The following is a 19,879-nucleotide window of genomic DNA, read 5'->3' as shown; positions in this document are numbered from 1 at the left end:
AAAATTTTGTGATGGGTTTTTGTCTCAATTTGCAGTAATTCAACGAAATAAAACTAAACCTATTGCATGGGTTTTTGCCAAAATTTGTATTTTTTAAACTTGCAACTCAATGTAAAATTTTTATCTTGTGCTTTATCGTCTTTTCTTGTCAGTTATTTTTTCATTGTTCTTTTGCATTTTCTTGTTTTAAAGTGACAAGTGTTATTCAGTTGGATGAGCGTTGTGTTAGTTATTGTAGTCAACCAGTAGAATAAGTTTTATGTTAGGGGCGTTAGTTTTTTCCTTCGAGTCGTTTCCGGAATTCTTCCGGCTATGTTTTTTTTTAATCAATTTTATTGGAGTGAATTTTGAAGCGGGAAATGAAACACGTGAAAAAATTTGAAGTAATTTTGTTGCTGAACAAAAGGAAGAGCGGAGCGAAAAGAGAGTGGTTTTTTGTTCATATCGCTGTTTTCTAGAGAGCGAGAAATTGAGGTGTGAAAAAAATTCTGTAAGTGAGCGAAATTTTTTGTTCGCGTGCGGCATTTTAAAGCAGTTTTTTTCTCAATTTTTTTGTTTAAGAGTATTGGTTATGATTTGCTTTTAATTTTAGGCTGGGTTTGGTAGTGGTTTGAAGGTTTCTGGAAGTCTATATGAATTTTATGCTAATTCGGATGTTTTTCATGTATTTTGCTGATTTTTGGGCTAATTTTTACGATTTTTTTTTACTATTGTTTTGTTTTACTGCCTCAAACGGGTATTGAAGATACCCCTATTACTTGAGAAATTTTAAGTTAACACGAGGTTACAGCTTTGTGGATATGAAGCATTTTTTTTTGTTGAGAAATATGACAAAAAATGTCGAAAATTGGAACTAATTTTCTTAATTTTTTGCAGTTTTTCGGGTTCTTTTCAGTTTTTAGACAAGTTTCTTAACCTATTATGACTAGCCTATTATTTTGCGAGCGTCTGGGTACCCTATTGGGTACCCTATAGGGTACCCTTTTGTTTAGATATATATGCTTTTGTAATATTAAAAAATATTAACTTTTTCCAGTTTTTTAGTCAAAGTTGTAAGAGCATATTTTCATGATTTGGCTGCAATTATTTTTAAAAAATCTCATGTGGTTTTAGTAGTTACTAGTTGTATTGATGAAGTAAATGTGGCAGAGATAGTTTTTTGGGGTATCAATATATGACAGAATTTGATTTTTAATCATATTTTAATAGATTTGATTTTTTTTTACTTTTTTGTTTTATGGTTTTATTTCAAGATAAGCGTAAATTATTGGAAGCACGTTTTGTCTGATGAGTAGTTGAATGGCATTTAATAGGTATCCACTTCGAGTCGTTTCCGGAATTCTTCCGGCTATGTTTTTTTAAGATCTGTTCACACATTTTCATGATTTTTGACGTCAAATTCGAGTAGTGATTTTGGTCACGCCGAAACAGGAAATGGAGCGAAAAAGCGAGTTGTTTTGAGGCGTGAATTTTTTGCTCTAATTTTAAAGTAGAGTGCGGAAATGGTACTTTAACAAAAATTCGGTTTCTCGGTAGTGGTTTTTTGTTCACATGCGGCATTTTGACTTTGATTTTTTTGTTTTTCTTATTTTTTGATCTGATTTTTTAAAAAATGGTTTTCTCAATGCACTCATAGTCTATTTTAGGTCTAGTTTTTCTGTTTAGGCAATGAAAATTCTTTGAATTGTACGTCAGGACTTGTCCTGCTGTGTTTTTTATCGTCGTCATGATTTTTGTTACGACCATATGACGTCACAGCCACTTTTTGTTCATTCGTTCATGCAATTTCAACTGAATTGCATGTGTGACGTCATTTTTCGCTCTTAGTGGAGCGAGTTTTTTTGTTCATGCTCTTAGTTGATGTAAATTTTTGGTCACACTTGACTTACCTCACTCTCAAAAATGACTTCCTCACTTTGAAATTGACTTTTTTACTTTAATTCAAAGAGATAAGGTCAAATGGGTGTGTGTCACTCCAAATGAAGGTTATTTGAGATCCGCTAATAGAGGCAGCAATAACTCACAGATTTTTAATCAAAGTATTCCCACATTTTCATGATTTTTGAAGTCAAATTACAGTAGTGATTTTGGTCATGCCGAAACAGGAAGTGGAGCAAAAAAGCGAGTGGTTTTCGGCGTGATTTTTTGCTCTAGTTTTACAGTAGAGTGAGAAAACGGTGTTTGAACGAAAATTCGTTTTCTCGCTAGTGTTTTTTCTGTTCTCATAATACAATTTCTCTTTGACTTTTACTGTATTTTTCGATTTTTTGGATTGGATTTTTTTCTAAATGGTTTTCCTTATGCATTCAAAGTTCATTCTAGACAGTTTTTTGTTTGAACCAAATTTTCATTTCTCGTTAGTATTTTTTTATCTGATTGTTTTAAAATGGTTTTACCAATTCACTCATAGTCCGTTCTAGTCTAATTTTGCTGGGTTATTGAAAATTTTTTGAATTGTACGTCAGGACTTATCCTGCTAGGTTTTTCACTTCGTTGAATAACAGTTTTCGCTATACCTTCGTTCAAAGCTTGTTAAACATTTTGTGTGAAAATTTTTTGACTTCTCTAGGCTAGTTTTACTCTTCTCTCATTCTGCTAAAAGTGTTTTTAGACAGCAGTTGCTCAGCAAAGCAATTCAAAATGAACAGAGCCAGTTTTGAAAAACGAAAGCAGAATTAGAAACTGGCTAAACCCATAACGCCCACTTTTAGATGCCCGTTACTCGATCTTGGTTCTTATAAGTCTTAGTTGCCATCTCTAATGCTTTTTGGCATTGATACCAGCCTCTGTAATGTCTCACTATGAAACAGGAGTCATTTCAACAACAAAATGACATCAAAATAATTCGCTTTTTAAAATTGTTTTCAAGAAAAATCCTTTTTTTCTCATTTTTTCTCTTCTTTCAATCCCAATCGTGGATATGGGAATCAACGGCGGCTATTTTCCGGCAATCTGCCGGGTATGTTTTAGAAGTTGAGATCATGTTATCTGAGGCAACCAGTGACCCGACATTTCAGTGCCTTATCTTGAAAATGACGGGTGTAGGGTCATATCGAGTCTTCATATAATTGCAGTCATCTGAATATGAATTGCAGCAATTGTTTGGCCCGGTTGGTCTTTAAAGCAATTTTTTTTATGTACGAGCGTTTCATAATAAGGATAGTAATATGAGTAATATTTTTTCGAAAATATGGATCTAACAGTCAGATCACTTATTAATAGCCGCCGTGAGCTTCTCAACGGCTAATATTTAGACGCTCTCCTTTTTTTTACAATTGGACTATTTGAATTGTATTAGGGCTTTGTTTTACTGTCTTTATTTGAGATCTGTTCGTTGATTTTTTGAAGTCCAATTGGGGTTTTGATTTTGGCCACTTCGAAACAGGCGGTTTTGAGGCGTATTCTTCTTAGTCGTTTTTAATAGCCGCCGTCGGTCTCTCATTGACTATTATTTAGGCGCTCTCCTTTTTTCAATCCAAAGGATTTGGATTGTATTGGTTTGCTGTCTTTTTTTAATCTGTTCACTCTTTTTCGGCTTTTTCACGTCAGTGAGATGTCAATTTAGAGTGATGAGTTTATTCACGCCGAAGTTCTAAAGAGAGCGACAATACGAGAAGTTTTAAGGCGTGAATTTCTGCAAACTATTTTTAAAGTGGAGTCAGAAAAATTTTCCGTTTTTGATTGGGAGTTTTTTTTTCATGTGCGTCAATTTGACTTGTTTTCAAAGGTTTTGTTTCTTGAGTTCTTTTTTTTATAATACATATGTGTTGTAATTGCGCCTAGTTAAAGTTCCTAGAGTTCATCAACGGGCAGCTGAAACTTTTTGTGACCTGAATACTTTTTTGTCAAAAATCGTTAAAGAATATTTGATTTTGCGCTCTTTCAAAAACCATTTCTGTTGTCTTATTACTTAGTATCATTAATGACAGCTCTCATTGGTTGAGAAGGAGGAGCAAAAGAACTTAATTAATGGTCCGATATCATAGTTTATTTGTTTTCATGACTTTGACACTCCTTTTTCTCAAAAATGATCAGTTTTTGTTGTACTTTTGTAATTTTTGTTGTCTTATCGTTTGTTCGTTTAATGACAGGCGTCATAGGTTGCTAATAGGGTTCTTTAGTCGACTAAATCGTTTCTGTTCAAATCTGATGCCTTCTATGACTTTGACATCAATTGTTTTCAAGAAATATTATATAATTTTTGCGAGTTTTTGTGGTTAACTTTTTTATCCTATCCTTCTCATTATTGGCCGTTTTCGTTGGTTTCTAAAAAATCTTTTCGTTATAAATCTTCTCAATTCATAGCTATTGCGTTCTTTTATTCATACGCCCGAATAACTTTTAGTGGATTGTTTATGTCTTTATTGAACTTATTGCCGTCTTATCACTTAATCTCATTAATGACAGGTTTCATTGGTTGATAATGAGAAAGGAAATTTAGATTTTGGCATGAGTTAGTAGAAGTCGTTTTTTGATTATGAACTTGTCTTTAAAAATAGATCTGATTTTTTGTCTTGCTTGTTTTTTGTTCTTATAGTAAAATTGCTTAATCTCAATGGTGCCAAACTAATTGGTCTCATTGGACATCTTACAAGCCTTATTGTTTTGCCAGGTCAAAGATAAAGCAATTCTTTGGATTGTAATTCAGGATTTGTCCTGCTATGTTTTTTTAATTCGCTTTACGTTTTGATCACGTGTTTCGTTTTAAATAAATCACGATTTTCACGTTTGACTTCCGAGTTACTTCACTCACTGTTTCAACTGAATGGATTTTAAATTCTTTCATCCATTGAATAACGCAATATAGTGAATACGATAGAAGTCAAAAGATCAAAATTAAAAGAGACGGTATAAACCGCTAAAGCCCGGTCATTAAGTCATTGAGAATCAGGTTATCAAAGTTCATTAGAGTGTTGGCTAGCTGAAATTGGTATTAAGCTTATTAGCTCTCAGTTTAGAAGCTGAATTAAGTAGTTTTAGAATCTAACTGAAACTTTTCTCTAAATTACAACACTTTTTGACACTGAAAAAAAAATCGGTCAATTTATCTTTTTTTTCTGTTTCAATCCAGATGTGCATCAAGCGCGTCAACGGCGGCTATTTGCCGGCAATCTTCCTGCTATGGTTGTTCATATGCGGCATTTTAACTTTGATTTTTACCGTTTTTAAAATTAAAATGCTATTGATAGTTTTCCTAATCCATTGATAGTCAATTCTAGGTCTAGTCTTATTGTTTGGTCAATGAAAATTCTTTGATTGTTGTCAGGACTTGTCCTGTTATGTTTTTACAATTCAAAGAACTTGAATGGTATTGACGCTCTGTCTTTTTTTCCGATCTGTTCACACCTTTTCATGGTGTTTGAAGTCAAATTAGAGTACTGATTTTGGTCACGCCGAAACAAGAAGTGGAGCGAAAAAGCGAGTGGTTTTGCGTGGTATATTTTCCTCGAATTTTGAAGTAAAGTAGGAAGAGGTGTGTGCGAACAACAATTAGACTTCTGTATGGTGATTTTTGTTCACGTGCGGAAATTTGCCATCTGTTTTTACTGTTTTTTCCGTCAACTTCTAATTACTTTTCCCAATCCATTCATAATCCATTTCTAGATCCATTTTAAGTCAGCTGACATTAGCGTTAAGCTTTCAGCTTTAGAAACTGAATTTAGTAGAATTTTTAAATCTTACTGAGTTCCACACCAAAATAGAACACTTTTTGACACAAACAACTGCCAATTTTGTTTCTGTTTCAATCCCTATGTGCGTCAAAGGTGCCAACGGTGGCTGTTTTCTGGCAATTCTTCGGTGATTTTTACCAATGAGTTTTAATTGCTCTCAAACGAAGCTTGTAGCATTAATGTTAGTCGTGCTGGTCTTTTTCAATGCATTTTGTGCTATCATTTTGTCTGATAGTTTTTTCGTCCGAGCATTTGACTTTTCATCTTCAAAAATTCGATAAACAGGCAAATCCCGGATGTTATTAAGTTTCTTCGCAGTTTTCTCAGAGCCTTATGCCTTACTAATATCAAATTATGCGACTCATTGAAACTGTTGAGGAGACATAAATTCAGGGTTCGAGGGGCAGTTCTTAAACTTTTGAACCCCCAACACACCCCTTCCCCCGCCTTGTCCACTTTCCAGCACCTTTTCCCACTTATAATATCACACAACGCTCAGCCCCCACCACACCCGAGCGAAACCCCCGCTAACCCATCCCACCTCAATTAAGCGTTTGCTAGCCTCCATAGGACGCAGCTGGTGTCTGATAAGCCAACCGCTTATCAGTTGTTTGATAGTGATTCGCTTAGCGTTAGCTGGTTATGTTTAATTGCTCGCAAACGATATTTAAAACGGTTAAAATATTGTGAATGCTTTTGTTGCAAATCAAAGGGTACTGTTTTTTAACGTTTCTTCTAATAGTCACCCTCAGCCTCTCAAAGTTTATTATTCAGGTGCTCTCAGTTCTAAATTCGTTTAACCTTTTTTTGTTTTACGTAAGTCGCCCGTTCACGTTTGACATTTGAGTTACTCAACGCATTGTTTCAGTTGAATTGAATTTAGATTCAATTCCACAACTTTAGGCAAATATTATCAAGGTTCAAAAGAAAAATAAAAACAAACGTTGTAAACCAATAAAGCCTGGGTTTTAACCATTCATTTTTCTAGACTTAGTGCATTAGGTTATCAAAACACTAAGTTATCGCGCTTTGGGTTTCAACAAAGAATACTCGGCTTGTTTGCAATGTTCAGTGCATGTCACTCCGTACTACCAAAGTTCAATCCCTTTAACTATGCTTCTCCCCACCTACTCCATTTTGTACCTCTAACCTAAGTACTCCTCAATAGCCGAGCGCCTAAGTTAATTTTTTTATAAACACTATAGTTCTATTAGCCAATTAACTTACGATTTTTGCTATTTCTTTCACTTTGATATTTATGATTCAAGTCATGTTTGTTTATTATATCTGCAAAGCTGTAAGCTAAGCGTACCTATGTTGCAGTGATCTTGATTTTTGTTTTGTCATCCGACGGTCATTTTTTGTTTTGCAGTTGTTCACGCCTCAAACTTCGAAATAGCTGTTTTATCATTTCATGCCATTATCTCACTGCTTTTGCATTTTTTTCACGCGCGTGCCGTCTTTTTTAAATTATTGTGCTGTGAGTTTTAGTTGAATTGCGGGATCAGTTTTTTAATCATAAATGACTTACCACCTTCTCTAAATCACTTTCAATACTAATCGTAAGGACAATTAAAGTTACTCGTTCATTTTTGACGTCAATGAAAGACAATGAAAGCTGTTTTTATTACAACGGCAATAACCAAAATGAAATGAAAAATGAAAAATTGTATTTTGAAAAAAAAATCATGTGCAACCATGAGAAGGTGGTAAGTCATTTATGATTATTGTGCTGTGAGTTTTAGTTGAATTGCGGGATCAGTTTTTTAATCATAAATGACTTACCACCTTCTCTAAATCACTTTCAATACTAATCGTAAGGACAATTAAAGTTACTCGTTCATTTTTGACGTCAATGAAAGACAATGAAAGCTGTTTTTAATACAACGGCAATAACCAAAATGAAATGAAAAATGAAAAATTGAATTTTGAAAAAAAATCATGTGCAACCTCAACTCATGTCTCTATCTGTTGCTACCTGTGATTTATTGCGCGCTGTTCTATTTTATAGCTACTGCGCAACTTGCTGGCTATGTTGGTTGCTTTACTCTTGAGTCGATTTCGATACTCAAATTTGCTTTTTTGTGCAAAGTTTTTGCTTGACCGTTTTTTCGGAATCTTCTATAAATCGCTTTTTTGGGCAAGCATTGAGTCTCAGCAGTGCTTAGAGTATCTGCCGAGGAACGATCGACGAAACAGATATTCATGGTTTTAAAGCCGAGTTGTGACCCCCACTCCGCTATTCTTTTTTTCGCCATCTACGGCTGACATTCATATGCTTAAGCTAGCTAAGTGGTCAAATAACGTTTAGTGCCCCCATCTGTAGATTATGTACTAATTTAGTCCAAATCTGGACTAAAGTTTGAAAAACCTGATTATTCTGTATCACTTTTGAGGGGTTATGCATTTATGTAGATAGATTGTTTCAGCACGTGTCTTTGGATCCGAAGTTTTGCTATGGAATGGCGTGTACAGTTTGGCCCGATCCCAAATACACTCCGGTTGATGCGTAAGTAATCGGATCAATTTGAATTTCTCTTTTAGGAATGGAAAATTTTTCCCACTATACAATGGCGTAATAAAGAGCAACTCTCGATGCGATAGCATCAGTTGCGCAAATTATTGATGAAGTAACTTAGTTGGCGCCCAATGCATACTACGAAAATTCTGAAAAATGAGAGAAACTGCTCTGGGATTAGACTACTTTTTCCACCACTCACTTTTCTTCGCTGCTATATGAAGAATGACGAGAAAAGAGTGATGGAAAGAGATAGTCTAATTAGTTGGAGTGTTGTGTAAGTTAAGCAACTGTTGTGATTGCAACGAGAGATTTGAACTGAACACGAAAATTTACAATTTTTTACCTTCTTAAATCTTCAGTTCTTTCCATGTTTGAGACTGCTGCACTTAATGAAAGCTATTTCAATAATTTTCTGCTAAACTTTTGGCCATGTCTTGTTTTGAAGAGAACTTATTTTGTGTTTATTATGTAGGACATTTGAGAGTCCGATTCCGGAATTGCCGGACCTGAACCACAACAAAGTGCTGCAGATCTGCTTCCAAGATCCCTACTTCCCACCCAGCCATATCTACAAAGCTACAATACTACCAGGATGCAAGTCAGTGTACCCGTGTTTAACACTCTGTAGATGGACATAAAAATCATTCGGTCAGACTATCGTCTTCTTTGTTTTATGCGGCTTTAAGTATTTTTAGAGCAGCTCTTTCTACAAATCGATGAAAAGTGTTTTATTTATTCATTGGTCACAAAAGAAATCTCAATCAGACGTGTCTTTTGTATCGCAAAATATTTGCTTTGACCGTTTGGACTTGGATTTCGCCATTGACTGCTTGTAGTGATCTTAACTCTCAATCACGTTTTTCAATCAACCCTCGTTGAGATAACAACAGTTACATAAATTACCTATATGTTACAGCTCGATGAGTACTGCAAAAATCTGATCTGAAACAGTGGCAACGCTCTTTTCATCCGCTTTTCTCGCCACGGTTACTGTCTGAAGGCACTGTAGCCATTTCCGATAGCTAGCGTTTTGGTATATTGAGGTTTATTTTTTTGTTGACTTTAACACGTAAGTAATAGCTGCAAAAGCAATGTTGAACGCTTGTGTATATATACGAAGTTGTCACGGTCAAGTTTGGCCGAGCGTGTTACTAAATTCTGTATTGCTACAGAGTATCGTATACTTGTGTTTTACAATAGTTTTGCGCTATTGGTTTTTCTTAAGCAATTTCGGTTGCATTGAACAAAAATGAACTTTCCAATAATAATAAATGCGTAAGTTTCAAACTTAATACATGGGAGGATACATTTTTCAGGAAATTAGTTACAAAGGGATGTAGCCATTTTTGTATGCACAAGTAACCAAATGCCTGAGGGAAAAATCGTCAATTTTTAATAGCCGCCCTCATCTTCTCAGCCGGCTATTATAGCGCTCCTATTTTTTTACAATTCAAAGAATTTGAATTGTATTGGGGCGCTGTTTTTTTTAAGATCTGTTCACACATTTTCATGATTTTTGAAGTCAAATTGGAGTAGTGATTTTGGTCACGCCGAAACAGGAAATGGAGCGAAAAAGCGAGTGGTTTTGCGGCGTGAATTTTTTTCGCTCTAATTTTAAAGTAGAGTGCGAAAATGGTGTTTGAACAAAATTTCGGTTTCTCGGTAGTGGTTTTTTGTTCACATGCGGCAACTTCACTCTGATTTTTACTGTTATTTCGATTATTTGGATCGGATTTTTTTCTAAGCGGTTTTCCCAATCCATTCACAGCTCATTCTAGGCCTAGTTTTTTGTTTGAATTAAATTTTCATTTCTCGCTAGTGGTTTATTTTGTTCACATGCGGCATTTTGACATTGATTTTTTTCTTATTTTTCAATCTCATTTTTTTAAAAATGGTTTTCTCAATTCACTCATAGTCCATTCTAGGTCTAGTTTTTCTGTTTAGTCAATGAAAATTCTTTGAATTGTACGTCAGGACTTGTCCTGCTATGTTTTTTTTAAGATCTGTTCACACATTTTCATGATTTTTGAAGTCAAATTGGAGTAGTGATTTTGGTCACGCCGAAACAGGAAATGGAGCGAAAAAGCGAGTGGTTTTGCGGCGTGAATTTTTTTCGCTCTAATTTTAAAGTAGAGTGCGAAAATGGTGTTTGAACAAAATTTCGGTTTCTCGGTAGTGGTTTTTTGTTCACATGCGGCAACTTCACTCTGATTTTTACTGTTATTTCGATTATTTGGATCGGATTTTTTTCTAAGCGGTTTTCCCAATCCATTCACAGCTCATTCTAGGCCTAGTTTTTTGTTTGAATTAAATTTTCATTTCTCGCTAGTGGTTTATTTTGTTCACATGCGGCATTTTGACATTGATTTTTTTCTTATTTTTCAATCTCATTTTTTTAAAAATGGTTTTCTCAATTCACTCATAGTCCATTCTAGGTCTAGTTTTTCTGTTTAGTCAATGAAAATTCTTTGAATTGTACGTCAGGACTTGTCCTGCTATGTTTTTTTAAGATCTGTTCACACATTTTCATGATTTTTGAAGTCAAATTGGAGTAGTGATTTTGGTCACGCCGAAACAGGAAATGGAGCGAAAAAGCGAGTGGTTTTGCGGCGTGAATTTTTTTCGCTCTAATTTTAAAGTAGAGTGAGAAAATGGTGTTTGAACAAAAATTCGGTTTCTCGGTAGTGGTTTTTTGTTCACATGCGGCAATTTCACTCTGATTTTTACTGTTATTTCGATTATTTGGATCGGATTTTTTTCTAAACGGTTTTCCAAGTCCATTCAAAGCTCATTCTATGCCTAGTTTTGTGTGAATTAAATTTTCATTTCTCGTTAGTGGTTTCTTTGTTCACATGCGGCATTTTCACATTGATTTTCTGTTTTTTTTTCTTATTTTTTTATCAGAATTTTTTAAATGGTTTTCTCAATTCACTCTTAGTCCATTCTAGGTCTGGTATTTCTGTTTAGTCAATGAAAATTCTTTGAATTGTACGTCACGACTTGTCCTGCTATATTTTTACTTCGTCGAATAAAAATATTTCGCTTTACCTCATTTTGCCGCCTTTTCAACATTTTGCGTGAAATCTTTTTGACTTCTCTAGGCTTGTTTCTCTCTTCTCTCATTCTGCTGAAAGTGATTTTGAACATCAGTTGCTCAGCAAAGCAATTCACAATGAACAGAGTTAGTACAAAAATGGATGTCAGAAATAAAAACGGGATAAACCCATAAAGCCCAATTTTAGATGCCCGCTATTTGAACGTCGTTCCTATAATTCTTATTTACCATCTCTAATGCTTATTGTTATTGATAGTAGCCCCTGTAGCCTCTCTCTAAGAAACAGAAGTATGTTCAACTACGAAATGCCATCAAAATAAATCGGACTTAAAAAAATGTTTTTGTACAAAAATCTTTTTTTTTTCAATATCATCTGTTATTTCAATCCCAATCATGCTTATTGGAATCAACGGCGGCTATTTTCCGGCAATCTGCCGGGTATGTTTTAAAGTTATCTCTGATGCTATGATTTTGATTTCTGTTTCGTTTTCTGTGTCGTTTTCTGTTTCAATCCGTAATGTTGCTCACTTCAAATTAGCTTTTTGTGAACTGAAGACGACTCAATCTAATTGAGGGCGATTTAATGCTTTTTAAAACAATACACGACTTCAAATCATGTTAATTAAAATCAAAATGTTTTCGAAGTTTTTTGTATCTTGGCTCTTTGTGTCTACAGATCTAAAAAAAATCGTGATCTATTTTTTAGCAAAGTGTTTTAGCGCTTTTTATTAGCCGCCGTCAGCCTCTCAACGGCTATTATTTAGGCGCTCTCCTTTTTTTAAATTCGCTTTACCTTTTGATGACCTTTTTTGTTTTACATAAGTGACAATTTTCACGCTTGAATTCTGACTTGCTTCACTCACTGTTTTAACTGAATGGATTTTAAATTCTTATGCAATGTGGTGAATACGGTCAAAGTCAAATGAGCAAAATCAAAAGAAACGGGAAAAAGCATATAAAGCCCGGTCATTAAAGCGATTGCTAGCTGGCACTGGTATTATGCCTAATAGCCTTCAGTTTAGAAGCTGAATTAAGTATAATTTTAGAATCTAATTGAAACGTCTCACCAAATTAGAACACTTTGACACGAAGAAAAATGGTCCATTTTTATCTCTATATTTCTTTTTCTGTTTCTCACAGATATTTGTCACAAATTGAAATATTCTTACATCTGAAATAATTCTGAACTTGTTGAATATGTTTATGGCAACAGCTCCTAATAATCGATCTTCCAAAATTTTGTCTTTTGTTCTGTCGTGTGTAAAACTGTCTTGTGTTCTGCAAAGTTTATTATTGTCTTGTGCTAAAATCATGAGAGGGTGATCTGAAAAGAGGTACTTGATGTCCCCGTTGATCATCCTTGCTTTATTGCATTTATACGAAAAAGCTAAATCTCTCTCTCTCTCTCTCTCTCTCTCTCTCTCTCTCTCTATTTATCTCAATGTGCGCCAAGCGGGTCAACGGCGGCTGTTTTTCCGGCAATTTGCCGGCTATGTTTGGTTGTTAGTTAAAAATGGCCTACACCGAAATTTGATGTGCATATTGTTGCCCGCTGTCTTAGTCGTAAAATTTGCTCGAGTGAGTTAAACTTTCTGATGGATTCCGTCGCCCTTAACTTGTTGCGTTTTGTATAATCTGAAAACCTATCTCGCACTCTTCCTCATACTTGACCCCTGATTAATTGCTCTCAAACGAAGTTTGTAGCAATTATATTAGTCCTGTCGGTCTTTTTTTTTATGCGGTTTTTCGCTTGACCAATTTTTCGTCTGACGCTTTTGACTTTTCGTCCTCAAAAACGGGATAAACAGATAGCGCCCAGCGGGCATTAAGTGCTCTTAGAGCCTTTTAGCTCTGTTTCAGCTCAAACAGTTTTGGAGTCTTATACTTATGGTGTGAACAGCGGTTCTTAGAGGTTGAAGACCCCCCCCCCCCACCCCCCCACTGCTGACCCCTCCACTATTGCCCCCCCCCACCGCCCTGTTGCCCCCCCACCCCCCACCCGACTGTCGCCACCCCCATTGGCACCCCCTTGCACCCTCCCCCCACCCGTGGCTAGCTACTGACGAACAACCGCTAGCTAAAAACGCAAATTTACACTAATTTTCACAATTTCAAGATTTTTGAAAATTTTTGTCAGTTTTTTAAGTTTTTTCAGCCCTAGGTGTCAAGGAATCCACTCTAGGATTTGATAATAGGTTATTGAATAGTTTCTAGTGGTAATAGAATGGTTTCAACATTTCAACACTGCGAATTTTTTGCATTTTTTTGATAAATTTTGCAAATTTTTTCAATGTTTTTGAAAGTTTTTGTCGTTTTTCAGGTTTATCCAGCCTCAAGAGCCAAGGAACTTACTCGAGGGTTTAATAATAGGTTACTATGTAGTTTCTAGAAGTAATGGAATCATTTTCAAGATTTAAACATCACGAATTTTAGCATTTTTTTGACAAAAATTGCTATATTTTTTAAAATTTTTGGACATATATTTTCATTATTCAAGATTTTTCAGCCTCAGGGTTCAGACAACCTCCTGAAGGGTTTGATAATACATTGCTGCATAGTTTTTAGTGGTAATAGAATGTTTTTCAACATTTGAACATCACGATTTTTAGCAATTGTTGGATAAAACTTGAATTTTTTTTTTCAAATTTTTCAAAATTTGTCATTATCTAAGTTCTTCCAGCCCCAAGAAACCTCGTATAGGCTTTGATAACAGGTTACTGAACAATTTTTATTGCGATAGAATAGTTTTGAACTTTTCAATATCACAAATTTTATCGATTGTTTAATAAAACTTATGATTTTTTCAATTTTCTTTTTGAAATTTTTGTCATTTTATTTGCAGTTTTTGAGTCCTTTTTTGAGTTTAACGATTAATACTGGCCAACGAAGCTTTTTAAGTCTTGCATATGGGTTACATGACAAAAATCCAGAGGCAACAAATGTTCTTTGAACATTTTCGTCACTGCGAAATGTGGAAAGTTTTCTTCTGAATTTTGCACTTTCAGTTTTTTGTATGATTTAGTTACTAACAAGGCTAGAATCTCATGGAAAAAATTTCTAGCTCTCTCTTTTTTTCTCTGTGTGTGTTGGTTGGCGTTTCTTTCCTTCTTCTTCTCGCTCACGTTTTACCTCGCACTCTCTCTCTCTCTCTCTCTCTCTCTCTCCTTAACTCTTTTGTAGACTTCAGCGGCTGTTATGTGGCGTGATAATATCGTCTATTACCCTAGCCTCACGCCTCTTCAATCAAGCGAAAGCTAACCTCACTAACCAGTGGCTAGGTGCTGACAACCGGCCGCCGTTCGTTTGAGAGCAATTCGCCCGACGTTAGTCGGTTATGTTATATGATGTCAGTCCTGGTATCACAATAGAACTTAGTTTCGTTTTGGAGCGATAGTTAAGATACTAAAACAGAGTCAGATTCAGATTTGTTTGTCTTATAGATAGTTTCAGCGTTTGGTTCTCCAGGCTCTTCTGGCTATGTAAAACAAAAAAATTTTTTGGAAGTTTTTGGTTTTGATCTAAGTTAATTTGCATTCAAATTTTAAGCTGCTGAACTCAATTGGCAGTAGTTTTCATTTTTTTACTTTATATTTTAATATCAGATTAATATTTAACCAGACAACGATAGAATCAAGCCCCTCCAGTCAGATTTTAGTTGGTTATGTTTTGAAAATAATGAAACTACGGAAAAAACTTGAATGAATTGAATTAGACTTTACTGTTTAGGATGCCGGAGAAAGTGTTGAAACCGGGCGACTGGGACAATAAACGAGATGGCCAATTCAGACCCATGATCGGCTTCAATCGTAACATGCCAAGAGCTTCACTTGACCAAGCTGGTCATCGCATGCTCAGGTAACTACGTTTCACTCGAGTTTATAGTTGTTCCCACTATATTCGTTGCTTGATACTTTAATAGGAATGAGCAGTCAGTTTTCTTTTTTTTCCAGATATGGAAATGCTTCTAAGATTGTTTCGCTACAAGCCGTACCCCCCAAGAACAATGGATGACTTCTACTATTCTAATTCTGTTATGGTGTCAAACAAGTATGAACTAAGCTGACGAAATATCGAATCACCCAGAACCATATATAAATTATTGCAAAAGTTTTCTCAGATAAGTTTAGAATCTTCAAATTGGTTAATTTTAAAATCAATTATTCATTTGCAATGAAAATGGTCAATAAGTTATCATTTCTGTCGCTGCGGTTAATCAATTTAATATGATGACAGTTTGTTGCACATGGACGGAAACGCTTGATCTTTATTTAAGAGCGGAAGGTGTTGGAGGATTTCACAATAATGACCGCGGAGGAAGAGGTCGAGGCGGGGGAGGTGGAAACTTCCGTAATGAAGGCGTTGCAATTGCTCCACCCAGTAGTTATGGTAACAGTGGTGGATACAGGGGCGGAAGACATTCATGGGATGGATCCAACTTCAACAATCAGCAGTTTAATAGAGGTGGAGGGAGAGGGGGAGGATTCAACAGAGGAGGCGGGGGAGGGGGATATAATGGACAGCAGTATGATAACCGTGGAAGTCAGAGTGGAAATTTCAATAGGGGGACAAACAGCTTTGGGTTAGTACTTTTTATTGCTCTGAAGCAATGACCTGTCGGTCTTGCTAATTGCTGTCGAATGAAGTTGAAAAGAAATTATTCTACTCACGTTTTTATGCAAAAATTTTGCTCGACCTGTATATATAATTGCTCTCAAAAGAAGTTTGTAGCAATTATATTAGTCCTGTCGGTCTTTTTTTAATGTGGTTTTTCGCTCGAACGATTCTTCGTCTGACGCTGGTGACCACTGTTGCCCACCTTTCCCTTCCTCCCCATCAGCCTCCTGTTGCGACCCCCCATGGCTACTGACGAACAACCGATCGCTAAAAACACTCAATTTTATACTAATTTTCACAATTTTGAGGTTTTGAAAATTTTTGTCATTTAAGTTTTTCAGCCCTAGGTGTCAGGGACCTCCTCTAGGGTTTTATGATAGGTTACTGCATAGTTTATAGTGGTATTGGAATGGGTTGAGCATTTTGACATCACAATTTTAGCTCTTTTTTTCTCTCAAAACGTGCAAATTTTTTCAATTTTCTTTTTTATAGCTGCGAAGCTGTAAGCTGAGCGTAGCTATATTGCGGTGCTCTTGGTTTTTTTTTGTTTCGTCGTCTGACGCTTCATTTTCGTTTTACATTTGTTCTAGAACATTCTGTCTCGTCACTGCTTAAATGGCTTTTTCGCGCTTGATTTCACGCTTTCTGCGTGACCTAAATTGCGGTTATTCAGAAACAGAATCTGTTCCTAAAACAAAGTTGATTGTAAGAAAACAGATTGTATGGTCCGACGGCCGAGTGGTTAAGGCGACTGGCTGTTAATCCGGAGATCGCCGGTTCGAGACGCGACAGGGAAACTTTTTTTGCACCCAAAAACAACCTCCTTTGAAATAAACTTGTAAGTTTTATAGGCGGCGGCGATAACTATTATCAACTCACTTCTGTATCTTTTTCCATCTGTATTTTACGGCACGCAAGTCTATTTCGCAGCTATTCCGGCAATCTGCCGGCTATGTTTATTTACATTTATTTTCATTATTCACGTCTTTCCAGAAGCAAGGGCCACAAAACATCCTTGAGGGTTTGATGATAATTTATTGGAAAAATTTTATATGCGATGGAATAGTTCTCAATTTTTTAATATGACAAATTTCAATCAAATTTTTTGATAAAATTTGCATTTTCAGATTTTTGAATTTTTTTCAGTTTTTAGGTTTCTCCAGCCTAAAGAGCCGAGGAACCTCCTCTAGGGTTGACAATATGTTACTGTATAGTTTCTAAATGGAATGTTTTTCAAGAGTTAACATATTTTAAATTGCTCTCAAACGAAGTTTGTAGCAATTATATTAGTCCTGTCGGTCTTTTTTATGCGATTTTTCGCTTGACCGATTTTTCGTCTGACGCTTTTGACTTTTCGTCCTCAAAAACGGAATAAACAGGTGGCGCTCAGCGGGCATTAAGTGCTCTTAGAGCTTTTCAGCTCTGTTTCAGCTTGTATACTTATGGTGTGAAGGGCGGTTCTTAGAGGTTGAAGACACCCCCACTGTTGACCCCCACTATTGCCTCAACCCCCCCACCGTGTTGTTGCCCCCAACCCACTAGTTCCCACCTCCCCCCCCCCCCATCAGCACCCGGTGCACCCCCCCCCCCCCCCCCCCCTCTGTCTCTACGATCGAATAACCGATCGCTAAAAACACGCAATTTTATACTAATTTTCACATTTTGTTCAAGCATTTTGAAAATTGTCATTTTTGAGTTCTTTCAGCCCTAGGTGTTAAGAAAACTCCTCTAGGGGTTATTAATAGGTTATTGCCTGATTTTTGGTGTTAGTGGAATGGTTTCAACATTTTAACATCACGAATTTTAGCATTTTGTTTTTAAAAAACGTGCTATTTTCAATTTTTTAACGTTTATTTTTCATTATTGACAAATTTTAGCGAATTTCCTGAGTTTGCCGAGTTCTTTTGAAAATTTTTTGTCATCTTTAGGTTTCGCCAGCCTCAAAAGCCATATAACCTCCTCTAGGGTTTGATTATAGGTTACCGCATAGCTTTAGATGTAATGATTTTTCAATTGTTTTTCAAGAATTAAATATCAACAATTTTTAAAAAAATATTTGCAATTTTAAATCTTTTTGAATTTATCATTTTTCTGGCGCCAGGGTCCTAGGGACCTCCTCCAAGGCCTGATGATAAGCTGTCACATAGTTTCTAGAATTAATGGAATGGTTATCAATATTTTAATGCCTCCATCTTTTGAAATTTTTTGATGAAATTTAGCTCCAAGGGATCTTTATGAGCCAGTGAAACTATTTAAAGCTTGAATAAATTTGTGTATATTTTTGTACTTTTCTGAGTTTAACAATCATTACTGGCCAACGAAGCTTTTCAAGTCTTGCAGATTGGTTACTTGACATAACTCCAGAGACAAAAAATAGTTTTGAACATTTTCACTGCGAAATCTGGAGGCTTTTCTTTTAAATTTTGCAAATTTTTAAAATATCAGTTTTGATTTATTTACTAAGAAGGCTAGAAAACTAAACGCCAACCGCTCGCCGCTCGTTTGAGAGCAATTCGCCCGACGTTAGTCGGTTATGTTTTAGAATGTTTTCGCTCGCTTGAGAAATTTCACTCAAAATAAATGGTCCAACTGGTAATTCCCTCCCGAGGGAATTAAGTAGCTGTTTGGCTCCATTAGAGACTTCGGAGGATCTAAGCTTACGGTTTATCAAAGCTACCGAGTGAGCAGAACTGCGTAGTGCGAAGGGCAATTTTGGTTTTTGTGAGGTTTAGAGCACCGCCTCCTCTTACCAAGTGCGTCTAGTTTCCGCCTCTATAAGCTGAAGCCAGCTGCAACCCCTTGCTCGTCAGTAGAGAGCAAAAGTTCAGACGATAGTCGGTTGTTTTTCGTTCTCTATTATTTTCACTGAAATACTAGTTAAGGACTCTTTTTAAAAGAGGAGAAAGTTAAGAAGAATAAATCTTTCAAGCTCGACGAATTTATTGTTTCTTACGAGTAAGGTTTTTGGTACGCGGGGCAAATTTATGGGACATGAATTTTGACTCGATTAATTTTTTGAATAAAATGCTTACAGTAATCGCTGTTTACAAATTTCAATTTGCTCCCTGACATGTTCATCTATTGAATAGAGTTCTTTTTAATTGCTCTCAAACAAAGTTTGTAGCAATTAAATTAGTCCTGTCGGTCTTTTTTTATGTGCTTGACTGATTTTTCGTCTGACCCATTTGACTTTTCTTCCTCAAAAACGGGATAAACACGTAGCGCCCACCAGGCATTAAGTCCTCTTAGAGCCTTTCACCTCTGTTTCAGCTTAAACTATTTTGGAGACTTATACTTATGGTGTGAAGGGCGGTTCTTAGAGATTGCCCCCTGAATGTTGCCACCCATCAGCCCCCGGTGCACCCCCGCTGCGCCCCTTCAATTAAGCTTAAGCTAACCTCAATAAAAATGGGCCGAGCTACCTGCGAAGCTAGGTCGTTCTGCTCGCCGGTCGTTTGAGAGCAATTAGGACGTTAGGCGGTTTTGTTTATTAACCCCCGTCAGCCTCTCAAATGCTAATATTTAGGCGCTCTCCTTTTTTACAAATCAAAGAATTTGAAGTGTATTGGGACACTTAGTTTTTTTTAGATTGGTTGACACACTTGCTCGATTTGTAAAATTGACGTAATGATTTTGATCACCACGATACAAGAAGTGGAGCAAAAAACCAAGCGGTTTTGCTGCGTGAAGAAAACGGTGGCTGACAATAACTAGTTTTTTGTTCACTTTCACCTTGATTTTTACTGTTTTTCCGGCCTTAATACTTTTAATAACCGCCGACAGCCTCTCAGTGGCTATTATTTAGGCGCTCTCGTTTTTGAAACCCGCTTTACCTTTTGATCACGTTTTTCATTTTACATAAGTCACGAATTTCACGATTGACTTATTTCACTCAGTGTTTCGACTGAATGGATTCTAAATTCTTTCACGCATTGAAATACTTAATGTGGTGATTACGGTCATTGTCAAAAGAGCAAAATCAAAAACAATAACGGGATAAAAATATAAAGCTCTGTC

At 36.0% G+C, this 19,879-nt stretch overlaps 1 protein-coding gene across 2 annotated transcripts in view; it reads left to right on the top strand.

Annotated features, from left to right (window-relative positions):
* Positions 1–19,879, top strand: part of LOC142354790 (5'-3' exoribonuclease 2-like) — a 110,315-nt gene that overhangs the window by 87,043 nt on the left and 3,393 nt on the right. For both annotated transcript variants that reach the window (XM_075407165.1, XM_075407166.1), the window contains 4 exons: positions 8,102–8,181; positions 8,666–8,791; positions 14,975–15,103; positions 15,522–15,827. In XM_075407165.1, coding sequence (XP_075263280.1) covers positions 8,102–8,181; positions 8,666–8,791; positions 14,975–15,103; positions 15,522–15,827 — 641 coding nt within the window. The remainder of the gene's footprint in view (positions 1–8,101; positions 8,182–8,665; positions 8,792–14,974; positions 15,104–15,521; positions 15,828–19,879) is intronic.

This window comes from Convolutriloba macropyga, assembly GCF_964194025.1.
Source record: "Convolutriloba macropyga chromosome 13 unlocalized genomic scaffold, txConMacr16.3 SUPER_13_unloc_1, whole genome shotgun sequence".
NCBI lineage: Eukaryota > Metazoa > Xenacoelomorpha > Acoela > Convolutidae > Convolutriloba > Convolutriloba macropyga.
This window is presented reverse-complemented; position numbering and strand designations above follow the sequence as displayed.